At 38.0% G+C, this 24576-nt stretch overlaps 1 protein-coding gene across 5 annotated transcripts in view; it reads left to right on the top strand.

Annotated features, from left to right (window-relative positions):
* The window catches only part of ap3d1 (adaptor related protein complex 3 subunit delta 1), a 34606-nt gene that overhangs the window by 351 nt on the left and 9679 nt on the right, over nt 1-24576 (top strand). For 3 of the 5 annotated variants that reach the window (XM_051909919.1, XM_051909920.1, XM_051909923.1), the window contains exons 2-24: nt 7573-7668; nt 7758-7838; nt 7970-8050; nt 8123-8230; nt 8314-8443; nt 8533-8672; nt 10982-11055; nt 11160-11209; nt 11306-11355; nt 12257-12305; nt 13672-13817; nt 14080-14228; nt 15248-15478; nt 15556-15787; nt 17959-18104; nt 18178-18319; nt 18399-18470; nt 19146-19218; nt 19310-19506; nt 19590-19663; nt 21489-21512; nt 22940-23102; nt 23227-23358. In XM_051909919.1, coding sequence (XP_051765879.1) covers nt 7573-7668; nt 7758-7838; nt 7970-8050; nt 8123-8230; nt 8314-8443; nt 8533-8672; nt 10982-11055; nt 11160-11209; nt 11306-11355; nt 12257-12305; nt 13672-13817; nt 14080-14228; nt 15248-15478; nt 15556-15787; nt 17959-18104; nt 18178-18319; nt 18399-18470; nt 19146-19218; nt 19310-19506; nt 19590-19663; nt 21489-21512; nt 22940-23102; nt 23227-23358 — 2640 coding nt within the window. The remainder of the gene's footprint in view (nt 1-7572; nt 7669-7757; nt 7839-7969; nt 8051-8122; nt 8231-8313; nt 8444-8532; nt 8673-10981; nt 11056-11159; nt 11210-11305; nt 11356-12256; nt 12306-13671; nt 13818-14079; nt 14229-15247; nt 15479-15555; nt 15788-17958; nt 18105-18177; nt 18320-18398; nt 18471-19145; nt 19219-19309; nt 19507-19589; nt 19664-21488; nt 21513-22939; nt 23103-23226; nt 23359-24576) is intronic. The other 2 variants (XM_051909921.1, XM_051909922.1) reach the window with 1 other exon arrangement.

Consider the following 24576-nt stretch of genomic DNA (forward strand, 5'->3'; position numbering starts at 1 on the left):
AATTGGATTTTTTTTGTAAATATGCATAAAACGCAGCCGGTATAAATGAATCAAGTTGATCTCGTGTCAGTGATCTAAAATCACCTGATTTCAGGTGAGCTAACCGGCTATAACCTGACTAATGTGCTTAGATAACCAACTATATATGTTTTTTCAACACAATACATGATTATTCCACTGATTTAATAACCCTTGTGTGGCAGGTGACAGCTGTTAATGTTGTTAGAACAGTCTGTCATCGTTTTGTTTATCATGGATGAGGCCAGTTAGCATTGCTAACGGTTAAGACACTTATATAAATGTATTCTGCAAAATAAATACAAATTTGATTCCATCTTGTTTTATTACACGAACTGCGTAATTATGTGTGATAAACAGATTCGGTGCGATAAAAGACAGATGTTAATTCAATATAGCTTGCCTCACTGATGTGTGTGTGTGTCATGAGATTGGCCGTGTCACAAAACCTAGTGAGCAGCCTATCTAGTAGACATCTTTTTGGGCATCATAGGCGCGTTCTGTTCGAACTCCCCTACGATGTTCGATTCAAAGATTCGAACGCGCATGATGCCTGTGATGTTCGAACTCGTAGCCTTTGCCATTTAAAAAAATGTTCGATTCGAACGCGCCCGTGATGCCGATAATTGTTCGATTTATACGTTCAGTGCGCCTGTGATGCCAAAATGTTTAGTCCTACATTAATAATATGCCCTAAATGTTCTTGTTAAATGTTTGAACTTGCAAGCAATGTGTTAGATTTGGACGTTCTGATGCGCTCATGATTCCCACAAATGTTCGATTCGAGTGTTCGAACATGATTGAATGGATATGTTCAGATTCACCTATAATGCCCAAAACGTTCAAACGTGTATATGATTCCTAAAAAAACTTTTAATCAAAACATTTAAATAGGCATGCAATTCAATTTTAATGTTCAAATGCACATATGATGCCAACTGATGTTTGATTCGACTGGTTAAGTGCACATGTGATGCAACAAATGCTCAATTCAAATGTTCAAATGCACCTACAACGTACAAAATGTTCAGGTCAAAAATTTAAACTTGCATATGCGGTCGAATGCTCTTATGATGCCTACAAATGTTCAGTTTGAGAGTTCCAACACATTTGAATGGAAATTTTCAGATTAGTGTTGCATGATATACCGGTACTAGTAAGGTATTATGATACCCTGCTATTAAAAATGGTACGGTTCCACATTTTATTAGTACTGGCGGTACTTTAAGAATGACAGCAGTCTAATAATAGCCATATTTCATCATTTGTGTCGATGTGTGCAGAGCTCTGCTTCCTCCCTGGAGGGAGTAAAATATATACGCACAGCGCATTAGAAAATAAAGTGCAGGAGGTGTCTGATGTTAAAAGAGTTAGTAAGAGCAATAAGCCTCAAAAAAAGAATTTAAAGTGCTACTCGTGGTGCTGGGTTCAGACCTGAAGTGAGCACGCAGAAAGCCACTTTTCAAACAGCATCGCAAATTCAGTTCTCTTTCACGGATTATTGCTCTTAAATGGTAAAAAATATCAAAATGCAAGTATTCATGCAAACACGTTTTGGTGTGTCTAAGTGAACGTAAACAAGAAAGAAATTGGGTGTGTTCCAATGTATTGGATCTGTGCGTCGGGTCTTAAAGTGACAGCAGCCTATGTCTGTGTTATTAAAGGGTTAGTTCACCCAAAAATGAAAATAATGTCATTTATTACTCACCCTCATGCCATTCCACACCCATAAGACCTTCGTTCATCTTCGGAACACAAATTAAGATATTTTTGTTGAAATCCGATGGCTCAGTGAGGCCTGCATAGCCAGCAATGACATTTCCTCTCTCAAGATCCATTAATGTACTAAAAACATATTTAAATCAGTTCATGTGAGTACAGTGGTTCATTATTATTATTAAGCGCCGAGAATATTTTTGGTGCACCAAAAAAACAAAATAACGACTTATATAGTGATGGCCGATTTCAAAACATTGCTTCATTAAGCTTCGGAACGTTATGAATCTTTTGTGTCGATTCATGATTCCGATCGCGTGTCAAACTGCTGAAATCACGTGACTTTGGCGCTCCGAACCGCTTTATAAATTATTAAAATACATTTAATTAATTTATAAAACAATTGAAGTTCTATCATATTATTCAATTGCTTTTACTATTGTTGTAGTGCTTTGTTGTGATATCGATTCAGTATTGGTATTTTAGTCCGTTATTGTGACAACACTTGTTCAGATTAAGCTCAAAATGTTCAAACATGCATATGATGGCCAAAAACGTTTGATTTTAAATGTTCGAACAGGCTTATAATCCCCTGTTTGATTCAAAATTGTCTGTGATACCCAAAATGTTGTCTAGGTAGGCAGCTGACTAGGTATTGAGACACAGCCATTGTATTGGATATATCACGTGCCAGTTTGACCACAGCATCAGGGATGAGAATCGCTGGTTTCTTGTTATTCATTTTGTGATCTGTGGTTGAAATAGCTGAAATGAGCGAAATGTGGAAGTAGGCCTCAGGCTGCCTGGTCACCTATAATGACAAAGCTGAATTTCCTTGTGCAATATGCTCCATCCTCGCCCCTCCCTTTGGGGTGGGGAAAAAAGGGAACAAGATGCTTTGAAAGTGAGCATTTCTAATCACAAATAAGGCTTCCCCTCTTTTCCTTCATTATATCATCAGAATTCTGTTCCCTTTTTGGGAGATTCATATTGATTTTAGTCATCGGTTTGCCCTTCCAGCAGACATCAGGTACTTGTTATGACACTGAATAAACCTAGTAAACACAGAACACTGATGTCACGTGTTTCTGATGTGCCATAAATGGTGAACGTGTCATTTCAACCTTCTTCAACAACCAGCATTGTCCGATGTGGCCTTGAGTCTGTGGCAAAAAATGTAGAATTATGATCGCACCCACTCGTCTATAAAGATAGCAAGCTGTCCGAGTGTTCACTCCCTAACTTTTATATTAGATATTTAATTATTATTGCTCATTTCCTCTATTTTTACATTTAGGTTACCTTGGCCGTCATGTAATGCTCACTTAAAGCTAATCTTTAATGATTTGAATAACATGTAATATGTTAAAGGGTCAGTTCACCCAAAAATGAAAATTCTGTCATTACTCACCCTCATGTCGTTCCAAACCTGTAATTATTTTAATTATGTTGGTCACCTACTTTCATTTCAATTGAATATCAAACCATGTTTTAATCACACCTTACATGCAATGCATTTAAATACAAACATGCTTAAAACTTGCTGTATTCATTGCCTTAACATTCCCGTTCTAGTCTCCTGGCCCTGTTTAATCTGCAAACATCTGGAGTCAGGTATCAGCAAGGCTTCATTAATGTAACCTGTACCGGTGTACCTAGATATCGTGTCTGTTACCTGGCCAACAGCGGACAGTGCTGTGAAATATTCATAGCCTCCTGAATGAACTGTCAGACTGTGCGTGTGTGTTCACTGGTCTGTTTGCTCTCTGCCTGTGGTTTCATGTGAGACCTCTATATTTGTTTTCCACAAGAGGTAGGTGTACTCAGCCAAAGCACTGGCTGGGTCTCGGAAGTGAGCTGCCTACCTAAATGGTATTTTTGGACACCATATCTGCGTTTGAGATAAAAATAATCTTTATATAGGTTTGTTTGAATAGTCAAGTCAAATCATTTTGGGGCATCATAGGCATATTTGAACATGCTGGTAGTGCTTGAAAAGAAAGAAGGAAGGAAGGTATTCCTCAGACTGTGCTCTCTTGTTTGCCTGAGAAGGACATTGAGTTCATCTTCATACTTGACTGATGGTTTGCTGAGCTGGTCAAATCCAACTCTTGGCTAACTAACAAATATTTCAGTCATGGCAATGGGCTGAAATTACCAATAATGCATGATTCATTAGAACTGAATGAGGATGGGACAAGGAACATCTTCTGGAGAACATTCTATTTCCTTATGGTTTTGTTCTTACGGAGATGAAATTACCCAAACTAGTTTACCTTTAGAATTTCATTTTTACTTGGTCAAAATGACCCTTAATTCTTAACTCAATGGCAGAGAAAGAGTTAAAGGGTTAGTTCACCCAAAAATAAAAATTCTGTCAATAATTACTCACCCTCATGTTGTTCCACACCTGTAAGACCTTCATTCATCTTCGGAACACAAATTAAGTTATTTTTGATAAAATCCGATGGCTCAGTGATTCCTGCATTTACAGCAAGATAATTAACACTTTCAAATGCCCAGTAAGGTACTAAAGACATATTTAAAACAGTTCATGTGACTAACATAAACATAAACATTGTGAGAAATGCGCTAGCCAGACGGGATTTAAACTTTGTCGGCTGAAGACCCAAGTTGGTTTGAAGATGAAAAATGTACCAAGCACAATGTTCTCTCACCATTCCTGATTTCTGACACTCACTCCCTATGTTTGTCATGGTCTTGCAGCTATCAGAGCAGAAACGAAAGATCTGTTTTCCCGTCGTCTCCAGACGCTTTCATATGTAAATTGTCCTAGCTTATTTTGTCCATTAGATCGAAACATCTGAAAAGCCTATACATTTACCCGCCCATCAGGACAGGACAGGACAGTGTGGTTGAAAGTGGACAAAAGAGACAGATTAAAACACCAGGTGTAATCGGGTATGTGTCCGATTGACCAAAATGCATCTTAATACCAGGTGTAAACTTAATACCAGGTGTTTCCTTGTGTTTTCATCTCGCTTGCCTTAAATTACCATAATTCATCATTCACAAGGGTTTTGTAAAGAGGTCTGGATAACCTTCTAGAGGATATTATTTTACCCCATATGATACCCATAATGCATCATTCATAAGAACTGCATGAAGATTTGACAAGAGAACCGTCTTTTCCATCATTTATATTTGTACTAGGTGCACCATAATGCACCATTCACTAGCATTTTCAGATGGGGCAGGAAAACCTTTTGGAGATCTTCCTTTATCCCATTTTCCCAGTCTCACTAGTTGGAAATTATCTGTGATGCATCATTCACAAGAATGTTGTAAGGACGTGACAAAAATCTTCTGGAGAACCTTTGTTTACCTTGTATTTTCAGTCTCACAGGGCTTAAATGATCCAAAATGCATCATTCTCAAGGGGTTTTAAAGATGTGCCTGGAAAATCATGTGGGGAACCTTCATTTACCTCATATTTATATTTGTTCTAAGTGGAAATCAACCATAATGCACCATTCACAAGAATTTTGTAAAGACTTGACAAGAACCTTCTGGAGAACCTTTGTTTACCTGGTATGTTCTCTCTGGCCTTAAACGACCGATAATGCATCGTTGACAAAGGTTTTGTAAAGCTGTGAAAATCTTCTGGAGAACCTTCTTTTACCACATATTTGCACTCTTTACCCCAGTGAAGACGTCTTGCTGTGGTAAACGAGGGGCTGTGCCCATGTAATGGTTCTCTAACCCCTTCAGTTCTTCCCCTCCTGCCACTGCTCTGGCTGTCTTATGACTAAAGACACATGACCACCACACTCGCCCCATACAACAGCACTTTGTGTGTGTCCCTGAGATGCAGAGAGTGTGTGTGCTGTGTGTCTGAGTGGTTTCAAGGTTCTTCTCTCTCTTTTTTTTGTTTTTTTTTTTTGTTTTGTTTTTAATCAATCATTTAACAATTTTATGTCACTGGCCATGAGATGTTGTTTGTCAGTTCTTTTTAGTCATTCATTGATTCCACACAAAAACATACCGACCTAGTTTTGAGCATGTTTTTTTTTATTATTATTATTTTTAGCTTCTGGGTTTCAACAATGCGTCTTTGATTGTGGCTTATATATATAGCCTAATGTGAGAACATCATGAAAAATCATGAAGCGTCCAGTTTCCTGAATTTTTGTTGTGTTCTCCTTGGCCCTCACTGAGCCAAACATTTTGAGTAATCACTTGTTCCAAGGCAAAAATCATTAAACAGTAGAAAGGATGAATAATTTGGTATTGAAAAAACATTTTAAAGTGTTGCGACGCAAAGTCAAACTAATCATTTGAAGAAATACTTCATCCAAAAGTGAAAATTGTCATTTATTAGCCCTCATGTTGTTCCAAACCCAAATTATTCTTTTTTTTCCCTCTGTAAAAATAAATCTTTGACAGAATGGTCCAACCAGGTGTTATTTTAGTAGCATTAATAAACTATTACAGTTTTAAAAAAATTGTTTTTATTTTAAGATTTTCCATTTTCATTTAAATTTTAAAGTTTAGTAATTTTGTTGTTTTTGTAATTATTAGGAGTTTTAAAAATGTCTATATTGTTTATTTTTTGTTTTGTTTTTTAGTTATTTTAGTACATCAAGTTAAGCTAAATGATAATACTAAATGTTGTTTTTTTTTTTTTATATGTATTTTAATTTATTTGTTAATGAGAATTTTTTTTATTTTTTTTTTTTTTAAATGGTTTTAATTTTAGTTAACTATAATAACCCTGACCTGCTCTTTTGTCACACAGGTGTCCTTGCTCCCCATCCACTTTCATTATAGGGAAAAGAGCAGCTTGGACATTTTATTAAATATGTCTTTTTGTGTTTATTGGCGAAAAAACTGGATTTGGAACAACATGATATCATTTAGGTGAACAGAGTCCTGCACGGGTCCTGTTTGATAAACCCGCAGTTATCAACACAACACCCGACCCATTATCCGACAGCAACAATTTTATTCCGTACCCAACCCGTTTGACATAACTGCCACCCGAACCGTACCTACATTAAGTCTCCTACATGAGGTAGGCGACAATCATTTTCTCATGATGCCTAACACAAGCAATAAAACCAACATTAGGCATTCTGTATTGATGCAATTGATTAGACATTGCAACAACACAAAATAAACAACAACACAAGTAAGCTACTAGAACAAAGAATGTTTTAGTAGGTCTTTGTATAAGCTTAAAGCTACTAAACAATATTTTAGCAGATTCACTCTGCATTTAAACGCAGTTGTCTCTTCTGAATCTCAACAGTGTGTACCTGGTCGCTGGTCCTCTTTATAGCAGCATGAAAAATAGGCTAAAACTTTTATCCAAATTGTGAATAGATTAAATACAGAAAGCGAGCAAAGCGTGCTCCCTTTAATATAATCATTATAGTTGTCAATCAGTCGCAGCACGATTGGTTACATTTTGCTCAACGCTGCCTTTAACAGTTTTGAGACAGAGCGTGAGCACAAATAAGCATGGGACCGTTTGAAATCAGCTGTCAAATGTACCGATTTGAGTCAAAATAGTCTTGGTTATTGGACCCTACTGCCCATCTGACCCGCACCGCATCCAACACGTAAATATTATTCCACCCGTTACATCAAATATTAGCAGGTAGCCCATCCCGCTTGCAGGACGTGTGGCAAAACCTTTAATTTCACTTTCTTAAAGTTTTAATTTGAAAATGTTTCTTCTCCGTTACTGACAGGCAGTGATTTGACAGAGGCTGTTGACAACAGGAAGCTAAACGATGCCCAGGGCTGTTATAGAGAGCTTTGTTTTTTATTTTTGGCTCATTCGTCTAACAATACTTCCTGTTCCTTATACAGGCCAAATACATCTCTACATGCATCGATGAGATCAAACAAGAACTCAAACAGGACAACATCGCTGTTAAAGCCAATGCAGTCTGCAAGCTCACCTACGTAAGACCGCCCATCATTTCTATCCTTTCCCATGTGCTTCATAATGAGCTCAATCTGTCACTTATTCTTTTGATTTCTCCTTTGAACAGTTGCAGATGCTTGGCTATGATGTCAGTTGGGCTGCGTTCAACATCGTGGAGGTGATGAGCTCCTCCAAATTCACATATAAGGTGAGAGGCAATGTCGAAAATAATGTTAGCGTTCAGTCGGTCCATATCCACAAGTTCACAACAGTGTTATTTTAGTATTATTTATATAGTCAATTATTTATTTTAGTATGACACTTTCTTCTCGTTTTCAGCGAATCGGATACCTTGCGGCATCACAATGCTTTCATGAGGGCACTGATGTCATCATGCTGACGACCAATCAGATCCGCAAGGTGCGTTTTGAACTTCCTGTATTTGTTTTGATTTTGCTGATTGCTATAGTATGCTTTATCATCTCTCACCAGGATCTCAGTAGTCCCAACCAGTATGACACCGGCGTGGCTCTGACTGGCCTTTCCTGCTTTGTGACCCCCGACCTGGCTCGTGACCTGGCCAATGACATCATGACTTTGGTAAAGCCATTCAGAGTGTTTACGTCAGGCAAATATTGACATTCAACACATATTCATTCCCTCTCACCCTTCATCCATCTCAGATGTCCCACACTAAGCCATACATTCGCAAGAAGGCGGTGCTGATCATGTACAAAGTGTTCCTGAAGTACCCCGAGTCCCTGCGTCCTGCCTTCCCACGACTCAAAGAGAAGCTTGAGGACCCAGATCCCGGTACGGATGCCAAATCATCATCTTAACGTGGCTCGCTAAATGCTAATATTTCAGGCTTCCACCTGAACATTTGATTGTGTATGTCCCAGGGGTCCAGTCAGCTGCTGTAAACGTCATCTGTGAACTGGCCAGAAGAAATCCCAAGAACTACCTTTCCCTGGCGCCCCTGTTCTTCAAACTCATGACCTCCTCCACCAACAACTGGGTCCTTATCAAGATCATTAAGCTGGTAAGAAAGTAAATGAGTTGGGCTTTAACCCTGTAAAAAAAAGTGTTTGGTTTTTTTTTTAGTTTTTTTTTTATGTAAATGGAACCATTTAGACAAAATTTTAAAGTCTAAAAAAGTTTGAAAATGTTTTTTTTGTTGTTGTTTTTGTTGAGCATGATATTTAATATATATCAGGCTTTTATGGCTCATCTAATATGATATAGAAGAATATGGGTCTCATACTAGAGAAGGAAAAACAAATATTCAGAGGCCCAAACTGAACAAGAAATATGCGATTTGGTATAGTTGCTGATATCTATATGGCCAGAAAGTAAGATGAAATTCTGTAAATTAATGAGATTTTTACAGCAATATAACAGACCACTTGCATAAAATGCATATAGATATCAGTTGTCACTCTATATCTCTCTATATCCCATTAATGCATTGGTTAGATGATATTTAAAGGGTACATAACATACACAGTTTCGGCCAATCTCATGTTAATCTTCAGCACCTATAGAGTAGTAGTGCATTCTTCATATCTCTGAAAAGTCTTTAGTTTTATCAGATTTATAAAAGAAAGATATGCTGTACCGAGTCTTTCTGAAAACAGCCGAGCTCCTGGAGGCGTGCAGTGGGCGAAGCTAAAGAGTGACGAGCACGCGCAGCTTTTTTTGAGCTAAACAACTGTATTTAAACACACACAATACACCATCGCATTATCCCTGGATAATATATGCACTTACACGCTGACTGCCAACAAAACAGACATTTGAAGCAGTTTTACTCACCACCTGCTGTTCCGACTCATGACCGGGATCATTATCGCTGTGACCGCTCCATCTTTCCATTTCAAATGATCTGTAAATCCAGCGTCAAACTGGGCCTTGTTTATAAAACCATAAGCGCCGATCCTGAGGGCAGAGTCCCGACAGGGTGACCCGCCAAATTTTATGCAAGCGGGTGGAATAATATTTACGTGTCGGGTGCGTTGTGGGTTGGACGCGCGGTAGGCACAGGTGGACTGCGGGTCCAATAGCCAGGACTATTCCAACTCAATTCGGTGCATTTGACAGGGTCTTTCAAATGGTCCCGTGCTTATTTGTGTTCACGCTCTGTCTGAGGACCGTTAAAGGCTTACAGCATGATTTGCAGCGCTGAGCATTGTAGCCAATCACGCTGCATCTGATTGAAAGCTATGATTATATTAAAGGGAGCGCGCTTTGCTCGCTTTGTGTTTAATATAGGCTATTCACAATTTGAATAAAAGTTTTAGAATATTTTTCGCGCTGCTACAAAGAGGACCAGCGGCCAGGTAAACACTGCTGAGTTTCAGAAGAGACAAGTTGCAGTGATTGCAACTTTCAGACACGACTTTATCCTTATTTTGATAGTTAATTTTAAGGCAGTTTCTATGGTTATTTAAATGTCAAGAGCGCATCAATGTAATGCGTGAGCACAAATCTCTCAGCTCCCCTCAACGCTGGGTTCTTTGGGAAACAAGGTTATATTTCCCTCACAACCAAAAACACACTTCTTTGGTGACATTGATTTCGTAGTCTAAAAACAAAGTTATAAATATTTCTCAAGCAAATCCTGTGCAGTGCTGCCGATGTCTTCCATAACCCGAACGAAGCACGTTGATGGGTCCTCTTCCGGGAGAAGTGCCCATACAAGGAATTCTACCCTTTATTACGTAATACAGGGCCATACTCCGAAACATCTAGGAAATCTGAAGGAGTGTATTTGGCACAGAAATACTGTCATACGTCCAACTCGTTTTTTGAAACTTTGGCCATGTTTGGCAAGCGAATCCAACTCTTTAACAGTGTAAATAAGTCAGAATGCATGAAATGGCATTAGACCCCCCTTTAAATGATTAGTTTTATGGTCAAATCTCTGTAGTTTTTATTGTGGGGGCAAAACATATAATGCAATGCAATGATGACTGAGAGATGTGACGTTCCTCAAAAGCCTGATGTAGCATTTTTGATGCATTTTAAAATGATTTTTCTCTAAGAATTAGATTTACTTAGTTATCCATATATATGTTGATTCAGTCCAGTAAGTGTTCATTTTGAAATATTACTAACAAAATAAAAGTTATTCTTATGTTTACTAGTTAAATTTGATACTTAAAGGCCTTTTATTTGCTAAAAAAAGTATCAACTATCAATCAGATGACAGATGGCATGTAGTACATTGATCATGTTGATAATTTAGAGGCCTTAGAAATGTGCATATCAAATATGATGCAGTAGGGTTAAAGGGGACCGATTCTACACTTTTGTCTTTTTCTTTAATGAGATTTCAATGTTTTGTTTTAGTTTGGTGCTCTCACTCCTTTGGAGCCTCGTTTAGGAAAGAAGCTGATTGAGCCCCTAACAAACCTCATCCACAGGTAACAGTGATACTAAAACACCTGACTCAAACTAGCCAAAAATATTAGGGTTAAATATAATATTTTGTTTTTCTTCTTGTCCTTCCACTCATTTACTCTCTCAGTACCTCGGCCATGTCGCTTCTATATGAGTGTGTCAACACGGTCATAGCAGGTCAGTATTATTTGGTGCCGTGACCCGGTGTTGTACTCAAGTAAACATTTCTTAACAACACCATTGATGTCTTTTCTCTCTCCTGTTTTACCTCAGTGCTGATCTCACTGTCATCTGGGATGCCCAATCACAGTGCTAGCATACAGGTGGGCCATTGTCACATTACTCATTATGACCAGCAGCTTCATATTCACAATTAATGTGGACCCTTTCCACACCAGTCAGATTTATACTTTACATCTGCATTTATAGTGTGGTAGTTCATAAAGCCCAATATGGAGATGCTATAGAATAAGATTGTGTTGATTTAAAATATAGCGATACATCACAATTATTTTTCTTAAGATGTTATATTGATACTTCATGTCCTTGAATGAATAGTTTTATTTATTTATGTCTCCATTCATGTAATTTCCTACTGTTCAATTAATGAAGAACTGAAGTAGCAGGTTATCTAAAACACGTACATTTTAAATTTCTATTATTTTTTTGTGAATTGAAAAAATATTGGACGTGCTAAATCCAATGTCTCAAATTTTATTTAATTAATAAAATATTTCAGATACATATAAATATATACAATTTGATAAATATTGTTTAAAATATTTATTATATGTCCTTTCATATATTTTTCAATTAATGAAGAAGCAGATCATCTAACGCACAATTTATATTATTGTTATAATTTAATTTTTTTTTTAAATTGAGTAAATATTGGACATTTTGGGCTAATGTCTCAAATATTATAATCTTAATCAAATATTTTAAATAATATATGTTCAAATGTATACATTTTGGCATTTGCTAAATGAATGAATGAATGAATGAATGAATAATTGTCAATTATATTATATATCAGACACCTCAGTCTCTAGATATCAGCATTCAGCCATTGCAAAAGTTGGTCAACAACTATTTTTATAGATAAGTGTAAGTTAAATGAATCCTTGGATGTTGTTGATGTACAATGGTGTGGAAAGGTTTTAAACATGCTAGTAATGCCTTTTGTCTCTCCTTCTGTTTTCCATTTCTCTCTCCGATCCACAGCTCTGTGTGCAGAAACTGCGAATCCTGATTGAAGACTCGGACCAGAACTGTGAGCCTTCTGTCAATGCCTGCAGTGTGTCATTCTCTCATTGTCTGTGTGTTTCTGAGTCCCCCACTCTGGCCCTGTAGATGGAGTCCATGTAGATCTCCATCCCGGATAACTCGAAGACACCTTAGTACTACAATAGAGAATTGGCAAGAGTCAATCGTAGCTTTTTGGCTTAAGAGGAAAAACTTCCTCAAAAAAGCAAAAATATATTTCAAGATGTACAATAAGTAACCTAAATTATCTTGCAGGAGTTCGAGTTATCGGTGTGCCAGTGATGCCGGCTGTAGAATAGCTCTGTGAATCCTGGACTGCAATGTTTTGTTTCTCAAAATCCGCAGAGTTTTCTCACAGGGCCATTTGATATTTACTTCCAGCTGAATGTTTTGGCATTCTGTCAATCTTGAAGCCCCATGTGTAGCTTAAATAGATCAGTGTATTTGTACATTTTGTTTTGGCATAAAGCTAAAAAGTAGAGGACATGCCCACTGTCCTAATGGCCCTACGACTACAGAACTGTAGCTCTAATTGTCTTGCATCTATATTTAGTCTATTTGATTTTATGGGCATTTAAAGCATTAGCTGCTTTATATCAAATATGCTTTTAATCTTGCAGAGTAAAACAAAACTGAAGTCTGTGTGTGTTCTTGTGGGGGTGTGTGTTTTTGGGTGTGTGTGTGCGTGTGTTTGTTGTCCTTCGTGTTTGTGTTTTCTTTTCCCCATTGTCTTGTTTTTTTTTTTTTTTTTTTTTTCCTCCATGTAGATTTGCATATTCAGTAATATCAAAGTAGTAAGTCGTTAGAATAGTATCATTTCTAAAATACTGTATATTTTGCTCATTTTAGCAGAAGGCTTTAAAATCTGCAGACTGCAGTCGTCATGAAATGGAAGTTCACCCTATCTAATGACTACATCTGTTGACTTAACTTTATTGAGAATGGAACTATTCTTCCATGCATGGTTTTTATTTTTTTTATTTTTTTTTTTTTTGGTTTTTATCCGGTTAGAAGATTGAGTTAAAAAATCAGACTTTTCAGTGGTGACGTATGTCGAACTTCTCCAATCGATTATTCTGCTTAAACTCCAACCCTTTCTTACAATCGACTGCAAATTTGCATTTAGATATGCTTCCATCCAGTCAACAACCTATGGATAGAAGAAAAAGTCCCGTCCTGGTTTTTTTTTTTTATCTTTTCAATAATCCATTTCACTTGGTTATATGTCGCTAGACTGAAGAAAATGTCTGTTGCTGCTTCCATTACATGGCAACTTTAATAGTTAAACAACAATTAGCATAAATGCAATAGTTAGTGAACAGAGAGACTACGCTTCATTGCAAGAGTCACTTAGGCACTGTGATGTTTTGCAGTGAAGTACTTGGGTCTTCTGGCCATGTCCAAGATCCTGAAGACGCACCCAAAATCCGTGCAGTCGCACAAGGACCTGATCCTTCAGTGTTTGGACGACAAAGATGAGTCCATCCGCCTGAGAGCCCTGGATCTGCTCTATGGCATGGTGTGTATGACATTTGTTAACATTGTTTGTTTGTTTACGTTCCTCTAACTCAGGGGTGCCCAATCCTGTTGCTGGAGAACTGTCTGTAATTATCAAGTGCTCCAGAAGATCTTAATTAGCTGGTTCAGCTGTGTTTGATCAGCTGAACTTTGCAGGAAGGTAGATCTCCAGGAACAGGATTGGGCACCTCTGCTCTAAGTCATGTTGTGAGAGCTCAAATATAACAGGTTGCTAAAAAGTGATGGAAAATGTGGGTGACTAGGTCTCGAAGAAGAACCTAATGGAGATTGTGAAGAAGCTCATGCTGCATGTGGACAAAGCAGAAGGCACTACTTACCGAGATGAGTTGCTCACCAAGATCATCGACATCTGCAGCCAGAGCAACTACCAGTATATCACAAACTTTGAGTGGTAAGACTAAACTACTGCATTACTTTTCCATAGTTTTTCTAAACTTGAGCAAGATGGGTGTCTTTGACCATTGTACTCTCGCCTCGCATATTTTGCAGTGTCTTGCGCATGACGTTGCATTCTAAAGATGTGCCTCTCAAGTTAAAATAAGTTCAGTTTTTAAAAAAAAAGATGCCTCAAGCTTTTCCCCTCATTACACTGCTCTGCGTCTCGTGTTTTTAAACACATACACATTCTGTGTGAACCAGCCCTTAAACTAGTGCAGAGACATCATTTTTACATGAGTTGAATAAATATTGGACATGTTGAATCAATACCCCTCAAATTTTATTTAATTTATGAAATGTATAATACTTATAAATGTATAAAATTTGATAAATATTGAATCTTGCGTTTATTTTCCCCCCATTCCACTGCCATGCGGCTCACATTTTTAAACAAAATACATTTTCTGTGTTAACCGGCCCCAAATGTAGTCCCAAGACCTTTATTATTATTATTTTTTTCATTCTACTGTTCTGTGTTAAGGCCTGTTCACACCAAGGATAACAATAAAGATATAGTTCTAAAAAATCATTCTCAATATTAAAGTATAGCAGAGTTCACACCACAGCTATAACGATTACAGCACAGAGAAACAATATCGTTGGAATCACTTTCAGAACGATTTTATCCAGCTGATGAACGATAAAAACATTGACAGCCAATCAGAATCAATCCTGTTGTAACAAGCTCAAGCATTTAAAGTGACAGACAAGCACGTGCTTAGAATAAACAACAATATGGTCTGCTGGTGTGGATGCTAAAATTGTTATCTTTATATAGTTATCTTTATAGTTATTTTTGGTGTGAACGGGCCTTTAACCAGCCCCTGGGATGAAGAGACCTTGCGTTTTTCCCCTCAATCATTTATAATAAATACTGCAATATTCCATAAAAAAAAAAGATTGTCAATTTTGATTTAATCTAGTCCACAGATCTTGCATTTTACCTGGAAAACAACCTTATCTGTCTTCCAGGTACATCAGCATCCTGGTAGAACTGACTCGTCTGGAGGGCACAAGGCACGGCCACCTAATTGCCTCTCAGATGCTGGACGTCGCCATCCGCGTCAAAGCCATCCGGGGCTTTGCCGTGTCTCAGATGGCCACTCTGCTGGACAATGCACACCTGCTGACTGGCAACACGCAGCGCAACGGGATCTGCGAGGTCCTCTATGCTGCTGCGTGGATCTGCGGGGAGTTCTCAGAGTATGTGGTGACAATCTGGAAAGGTTCAAGGTTCGGACATATTAACAGAATGCTAATGTTTTAACCTTTCCTCACAGGCATCTGGAGGACCCCATGCAGACCTTGGAGGCCATGCTGAGACCCAAAGTGGCCACCCTGCCTGGTCACATCCAGGCAGTGTATGTACAAAATGCTGCCAAGCTGTTTGCAACTGTGCTGCAGAAGCATGAAGGGGAGACCGACAGCCAAGCAGCGCAGGAGACCAGCCAGCTGCTTATAGAAAGACTGCCGCTGTTCGTCCAGAGTGCCAACCTGGAAGTGCAGGAGAGGGTGAGGAATTCAGATTTTAAAAATTCAATGCCCAAAGCCTTGTTTACATCTGGTATTAAGATGCATTTTGGTCAATCAGATCACAAGTGGAGGAGGGAAACACATACCTGTTTACACCTGGTGTTTTAATCTGTCTCTTTTGTTCACTTTCAACCACTTCTGTCCTGATTTCTTCGAGGGGAGGGTCGGGTAAATGTATGGTTTATTTCAGATCTTTCAATCTAATGTATGAAATAAGCTCACGCAGTTTACATATGAACATGCCTGGAGATGACGGAAAAACATACGGAGAGCATCAGCTTTTGTTTCTGCTCTGACAGCCGCAAGTGTGTGTTAGAAATCAGGAATGGTGAGAGAACATTGTGCTTGGTACATTTTTCTTCAAACCAAACTTGGGTCTTCAGCCGACAAAGCTTAAATCCCATCTGGTTAGCACACTTCTCACAATGTTTATGCATTAGGTCAGTAGGCGGACAGTAGGAGGTCTTTTGTGGTTGTTCAAATGCATTCAACCACATGAGCGTCTACACTACGAAAGCAATCCGGTTGAATGTGTTTTAGACTACCTCTGGAAGTGCTCAAAAGTGGACAAGATCAAGACGTTTTAGACCCCATTTACACCTGTATTTAGCGTCGTCCACTTGTGATCCCATCGATGAAAACACTTCTTAAATCTGAAAATTTACATCAGAACGGCTTTATGAAGGATTTACACAATTCGTTCTGCTCTTGTTTTATGAATGAGGCCCATTATGAGAATGATGTTGATAATGATTTGAGCATAAACAACATCTGCAAAGTTACGACACTCAAAGTTCAGTGCAAAGGGAGATATTTTATTTTACAAAAATCTCTGTTTAAGGACTACAACAAATGGCTGGTAGGGACTACAGTGAGCTTCTTCCCGGGTTGGTGACATCACTAACTCTAAAACTTACAAAACCCTGCCCCCGCGAACACGCAATAAAGGGGGTGAGGCTATGTTGGGCTGCTTTAGAGAAGAGAAAGAGAGTTGTTGTAGTAGAGTGTTTTTACCATGCTGTCATTTTACGCCGGACTGCTTCACAAAGGAGGGTCAATTCAACGCTGGATTTGCACAAAAGATTAACACGACGGCACATGCTAGTCGATGAGCTGAATCAACTCCACAGCAACTACATACATTTATCCACTAACCGTTCAGAAACGTCCAGTTGCATTCTAAAAGTTGTAACTTCTTCCTGAGTCTCTCCATCAGTGTCTGACTCTGGTTTGAACAATGTAAGGCTGAACACCGTTACTGACAATCATCATTTTGGCTGTGTGAGATTCTCCAGCTTTGTTGTTGTTGAGCAACCAAAGCGCAAGCTGTTAAAGCTCTGCCCTTTTCTGGAAAGTGGGCCGTGAGCGTCAGCTCATTTACATTTAAAGGGACACACACAGATGGCGTGTTCTTGCCAACACCCAAATAGGGGCAAATTTGACAAGCTATAATAAATGATTTGTGGGGTATTTTTAGCTGAAACTTCACAGACACATTCTGGGGACACCAGAGACTTATTTTACATCTTGTGAAAAGGGGCATAATAAGTCATGTTAGCAATGTGTTAAAACATGCCAGCAGCATAGTAGCAACATGTTAAAACATTAAGCATGTGACAAACATGCAAGGAACACGCCCAAGTCATGCTAGCGATATGTTAAAACATGTCAACAAAACAGCACAACATGTTAGCAATGTGATAAACATGACAGCAATCTGTTAAAGATGTTAGAAACAAAGAGAAACAAACTAGCAATGCTGATGTGGATTATTGGGCATCTGAATAAGGTTTAAAGTGGTCTGATGCTGTCTAATGTGGTTTTGGGGGGTTTAATGGGGACTGAAAAGTTCTGATATGGTCTGTTTGAGTCTTCATTGCTCTGACTCCATCTGACTTTTTGTCTGATGTTTAAACCCATGTCAAACTTTATCTAGTTCAAGTATTGAGCTTTTAGCTTAGCAACATGCTAATGTCAAACTTCACTGGAATCAATTGTGAGTTTGAGCTCACAATTGCTCTTCATGGGTAGCGATTCCAATAATACGGCTTTGAATCTGAGTTGACGCTTAGTAGCAGTCTCATAATGACGTCATAATATGAGTCATTTCACACAGATACCACAATGTTAACTGTGATGTTCCTCCGCAGGCTTCCTGCATCCTCCAGCTGGTGAAGTACATCCAGAAGCTGCAGCAGAAGAATGTGGAGGTGGCCGAGGAAGTGACGGCTCTCTTCGCCGGAGAGCTCAACCCCGTGGCCCCCAAGGCCCAGAAGAAAGTGCCTATACCAGAAGGGTGAGCCTTTCTTGAGTGTATCGCAAGGCAATCAGCAGGAAAAGATTTTACAGCTGTTGTTTTTCCCCTTTAGTCTGGATTTGGACGCCTGGATTAATGAGCCTCCATCAGAGAGCGAGTCTGAGGACGAGAAGCCCAAAGCGGTGTTTGCTAAAGAAGAACCCAAACATTCCAGATCAAGACACACTGAGGTGGACGAGAAAGAGTTGGCCAGGGTAAGTGCATGCAGTCCGTCAGACCTTCAGAAAATGTAAAAATATAGTTGTCCTAATACACTTGCCTGATTTTAAACAGAGGAGGGAAGTCAGAAAGCAGGAACAGGCCAACAACCCATTTTACATCAAGGCCTCGCCGTCATCTCAGAAGGTACGCAGTAAGATCATTTCTGTGGTCACATAAACCATAGGCTGAAACATACTTCTAACTAGCTTAGATCCATTCACGAATCTTTAGATTGGAATCAGTGGTTCAGAGCTTGTATCAAACTCGCCAAGTCACGTGACTTCAACAAATGATACTGTTATGTCATGCTGTTTCGAACCTTGAAACATTTCAAAATTCAGAGGGTTCGCCACTAGATGCTTTGATCTGGTAACCCCTGAAAATGTGTCTAGTGGTTTTTAACTGATCTTGGGTAAGTTTTGTAATGTAGGTTCATTTTTAATGAATTTTAAATAATACAAAAAGGAGTGATATTTTTAATTGACCTTGTTTGCTAAGCCCTGCTTAATAACACAAAACAAGGACTGCACATTAATAAAACAAATTTTACAGAACCTTTATGTTAAATGTTATTTAAATATTTGTAGATTACATTTAATAGTTTACATGTCCATGACAATATTTGGAATTGGCTTGTAAAAGGATAAGATATTTGGTTTTTGTTGCATTTACACTATTTACCAGCAGGTGCCATCAACCTGTGGTGTTTCGAATACTTCGAAAAGTGAATCATTTTATGAAGCGATAAGTTAAATTGATTCAGGACTCCAAAAAACGTTTCTCCCATCACTACTTCTCTGAACTTCTCCACAATTGCAGGTGTACGATGCGCCAGGTGTAGAACACATTCCGGTGGTGCAGATCGACCTCAGTGTACCTCTCAAAGTCCCAGGTGAGCAAATCTACAACACTTAGCGTGTGATCCGCTTCAGCAGACCGAATAAAAACCGCTCTTTCATCTCATTGTCCTTCGTTTGGTCCAGGGATGCCCATGTCTGACCAGTACGTGAAGCTGGAGGAGGAGCGCCGGCAGAAGGAGAAGGCGGAGAAGAAGAAGAAGGAGAAGAAGAAAAAGCGTGAGAAGCGAGGGAAAGGGAGGAAGGCGGATTCGGGTCCCGAGAGCGAGGAAGACATCACGCCTGCTCACCATGTGGACATAGTCACAGAGGAAATGCCAGAGGTAGGCAGCTGTTACTTTTGAAGTGCTTAAAACTGTTATCCACAAAACTGTACGCACTAACGTTGGTGTGTCTCTGTTCCCAGAATGCCTTACCGAGTGACGATGATGATAAAGATCCCAATGACCCTCATAAAGCTCTGGACATCGATCTGGACAAGTATGTACAGCATTGTCGCCACCTACAGTTCATACATGGGCTACATGTAGGGATGCACCAAAATAATTTTTTAAAATTTTTTTACAGAATCCAAAATTAAGGTTTTCATTTAGCTGAAAACTGTAATTAAATTTGGGAAGTTGAACTCTTTATGCTGCTCAGAACTGTTCAGAGTCATAGTAAATTTACATTTCTGATATTTCAGCTAAACAAATTTAAAAAAAATTGCTACTTTAGCATCATTTTTGGTCATGATTAAGTGCGTCCACACTGCAGACATGTTTACCTGTTGTAGCTGATCCACGTTGTGTGTGGGAAATTAGATGCTGACATGGTCAAATCAGAGAAGCAGTTATTAAACGCCACTAGCTTCGTTTCAATCCAAAGTTTTGAATTGAACCTATGCACTCAATTGGAATGTCGCATAAAACATTTGCCAATAACATCATCGTTTTCATCCCATATGTTCAAGAGAACAAAATAGCCATTACATAGGAAATTAGTGCAAAATATATGAAATAAAAATGAAAGTTTCTGCAATTGGCTGCTTCCCAGAAGCTCTTTTTTTCTTACACCATAAATTATTTGAGTCTCAGAGTGAGCAGAAGCAGTTCCGTAAACTGTCATGTGATCTTGCATTCAGATGCTGGTGTTTGGGAACGCAGTCATGTGAGATGATTCTGGGAGGTCTTTATACCAAATCATTCTGATGACAGACTTTGGCTCAGGAATTTCAGAATGATCAAACCAACATTTGAGATGCTGTGCAGTGAAACAGATCCGCTGGTTATTCCAGTTATCCATTTACATCCACAGTTGACACAGTTTTTTGTTGCACATCAACGGATTTATACAGTAAATGCGTTTCCATCATAGTTATGTATGTCTCAATTGAGAATTAAAGGATTAGTTCACTTTCAAATAAAAATTTCTTGATAATTTACTCACCCCCATGTCATCCAAGATGTCCATGTCCTTCTTTCTTCAGTTGAAAAGAATTGAATGTTTTTGATGAAAACATTCCAGGATTTTTCTCCTTATAGTGGACTTCAATTGGCCCCAAACGGTTGAAGGTCAAAATTATAGTTTCAGTGCAGCTTCAAAGAGCTTTAAACGATACCAGACGAGGAATAAGTGTCTTATCTAGCGAAACGATCGGTCATTTTCTAAATAAATAAATAAATAAATTATTTACGTTTTAACAATAGACGCTCGTCTTGAACTAGCTCTCTTCTTCTTCTTCTCTATTAAAATTCCAGCAGTGTAGACGCTGCTAAGTGTATTACTGCCCTCCACAGGTCAAAGTTTGAACTAATTGGTTATATACTTGCACTAGCATTTGAAAGTGAACTAATCCTATAAGTGCATACTTTTTTATTTTTTTATTTATTTATTTTTTTAAATGCCCATTTTTAGAATTTATGCATTTTTGTGGGGGAGGGTTTTTCAATAAATTGGTGGATGGAAAAATAGCTACTATTTTGGTTAATGATTTTGACTTTCCCAGACAATTTTTCTTTTCCCCTAATCTTTGCTGTTTCAAACTAATTATTTTGGTTTCCAAAAATCTGGTGCATCACTAGCTACATGCGTTAATTCAGGAATTCATTAAACCATCTTTAGCAGATGCTGATTGATGAGTCCAGAATCTCTGTTCATACAGAAGCAAAACAACTCTAGTTGTCCTTTTGCATCTGTTGGGTTTTGCGTGTTCTGGTATAGAGGATCCTTCTCCAGTTCTCCTGTATCTTCTCCACTCTCACACACACTGCTCTTTCTCTATCTCTCTCTCCCTCATGCACACACCCATCTGCCCTCCTGAAAGTCTCCTATCTGGTACTAGCTCAAGGTGAGTTCTTCCTGTGGTCATGTGATCCAATGGATTCCACTGCCCAACTACCAACACCCGTTACTCCTTTTTTCCTGGCACTTGCAGTGTCACTGCTGAAGCGTTAATGTTCAATAGGAATGTGTCATGCATGACTGATCAGCTCACCTGTTAGTTGGGTTTTGGCTGTGGTCATATTGCTAAGACTTGTACACTTCCATTTCAAAAGTTTGGGGTTGGTAAGATTTTTTTTTTTTTTTTTTTTTTTTTTTTTTGTGGTTGAAGAAAAAATCTCTTCTGCTCACCAAGGCTACATTTATTTGATTCAAAAATATAATAAAAACAGTAATATTGTGAAATATTATTACAATTTAAAATAACTATTTTCTATTTGAATATATTTTTAAGTTTAATTTATTCCTGTGATGCAAAGCTGAATTTTCAGCAGCCATTACTGCAGTTTTCAGTGTCACATGATGTTTCAGAAATCATTTTAATTTGCTGCTCAAACAAAAGTATTATTTCTTTAAAAAAAAAAAAAAATCAAACTGGCCCCAAACTTTTGAACAGTAGTGTACATACATGCCAGCATTGACAATCTTGCCTGGCTTCGATTTTTCTCTTGAAACTTGAGTGCGGGTTTAAACCCCTCAGTTGTTTTCAGCTTTATTGTAAAAGAAAATTATCCTGCTTTAAAGGCCTCTTTACACCAAATCTGATATTCTTACACAAAACAAATGCACCACAAGATTTTAAATGAAGTAAAGCAAACCCCTTCACACAAAGTCAGAAATATTTCACTTCAATTATTTGTCTTTTGTGTTGTTTGGAGACTAGGTCAGGTTTTGTTTTATTTTAAATTTGCTTTGTTTTGTTTAGATTTTGTTTGTTTGCTTTGGATCTTGTATGGTTTGTTTTTAGTTTTTTTTTTTTTTTTTTTCTTCGTTTGATTCAAATCACTAACTTTTGAGATGAATTTGGGAGTGTTTTGACTGACTGCAAACTCACAACCTCATTTATTTTGCCTTTGCACACTAAAAACCTTATTTTGTTCATATTGGCATAGAAATGCAGACATTCAACAAATTAAAATCATTCAGTTCCTGAAGTGTTTTGTTTCTTGTTTTGTTTCTTTTTGCTTTTTGTTTTGTTTTGGTTTTGTGATGTTTTTGTTTTGTTTGTTTTTTTACATTAAACCAATTCTCAACACTTATTGTTGTAAGAATAATGGTGTGAATTGTTTTGGTGCAGCAAAAGTTGTTAGTTATAAGATATACTTTTTTGTGGCACTTTGTCACATCAGATTTGTTGCGAACAGGTCTTTAGACTTTTGACCCATGTATTGTACAAGCTGAAGTCTTTCCTAGCTTCTGTGTGACTGTCCCCTCTCGGTCACTGTCTCCTTTTCTTTCTGTCCATCTAATCTCTTTTTCTCTCATTCTTTCCAGGCCTCTTGCAGACAGCGAGAAGCTTCCCGTGAGGACCCACCGTCCAGAGGTGCTGAAGAGCCCTGCTGAGGATCGAGGCAACGAGAGCATCCCACAGGAGTCCAAGAAGAAGAGCAGTAAGGAGAAGAAAGAGAAGAAGAAAGACAAGGAGAAGGACAGGAAGGTGAGATAATATAAATGCAGATATGTGCATTTAAGCAATATGAGCGAGTGCTGTTGTTATTGCATTACATTCAGTATTCACACTTCATAAATATTCATATTATGATGATGCTCATGTGTTGTAGAGGAGCAAAGAGGAAAAGAAGAAAAAGAAGAAACACAAAGAAGTGGAGGAGGAGCCTATGGAGTCCCAGCCAGAAGAGGCTGTCCAATCAGAGGACACCAAAGAGATGGCAGCTCTGCCCACATCTGCTGAGGTATGAATGCTCTGATAGTAAACATTATGATAAAACCGCTTGTCTTATACCCTCCACATCAGTAATGTTAGGCATTTGCTTTATTTATACAGCTTTGAAATATTCCATTACTTTGTTGAAACTTTGGGCTGCCACAAGTGTCATCATTTCTATATAAAGTTTAAATCAACAGTTAAACACAAAAAGCATGAAAAAAATGTATTTGTTTTAGAGGCCACATGCCTGCAGTCTATACTGTCATTTAGGGGTGCTAATGATTACTGGACAATTAATTGTTATTGTTAATTCAATCCATTATGCTTATTTATATCAACTAATCCATTTCAGCACAAACACATGAGAGCATGCAGGAATCCTCAACTAAAATGTTGATATATTGTTCTGTTTACCCATACATATTATTTGACTGTAGTCCAAAGTTGAAAATGTTTAAAGACCTGAACTAAAAAAAATAATAAAAAAAAATTGTTTTGTTTTTTGGTAGAATGTTATATCTGTATGTTGGTACAATTTTGGGGGGGAAAAAAATAAATAAATTTGTATAACAATTACAAGTCTAATACAACAATAGTCTGCTTACAAATAGTTAATAATAATAATGATAATAACAACAACAACAACAACTAATGAATTAATGGTAAATAAAATAAATTCATGAGCTTAAAGGAGTTGAAATACCCTGGAAATACAATAAAATATGATTTAATGTATTTATTAAGAAGAAAATATCTGTCTGTGCACTTATTTTAATTGTAGCATAGTTTTTAAATTGTAGCTTTATTTTTTCTTTGTATCTTGTTTTTGTTCTTTTGTTTACATACCTGCAAACTAGTCGCTTTTTGGCGAAATTCGATGTTTTGAATCCAAATATGTCAGTTATGTGAATCGTGTAGATCCGAAGAGTTTTTTTTTTTTTTTTTTTTTTTTTTTTTTTGGGGTGGGGGGTGTCAGGGTGAGTTTGCAGGCACAATAAATCGAAAATGGGCTACTTTCCCATAGACTGGAGTGAGACCATAAACGTCTCTCGAGCTGTCCTGTCGTGATCTTTTTTGGCACTCTGTGGTGTGACTGACACTTCGCTGCAGAGCGCACGTGAACTGATTATCTCTTCCACTTTACAACATGAACTAAACATGAATGGTTGCAGGATGAATGAATACCGAAGGTATGTTGAAAGATACAATACAACTTACTGAAATCCGTATTATGTCATGTAAC

This window comes from Ctenopharyngodon idella, chromosome 10 (genome assembly GCF_019924925.1).
Source record: "Ctenopharyngodon idella isolate HZGC_01 chromosome 10, HZGC01, whole genome shotgun sequence".
In the NCBI taxonomy this organism is placed as follows: domain Eukaryota; kingdom Metazoa; phylum Chordata; class Actinopteri; order Cypriniformes; family Xenocyprididae; genus Ctenopharyngodon; species Ctenopharyngodon idella.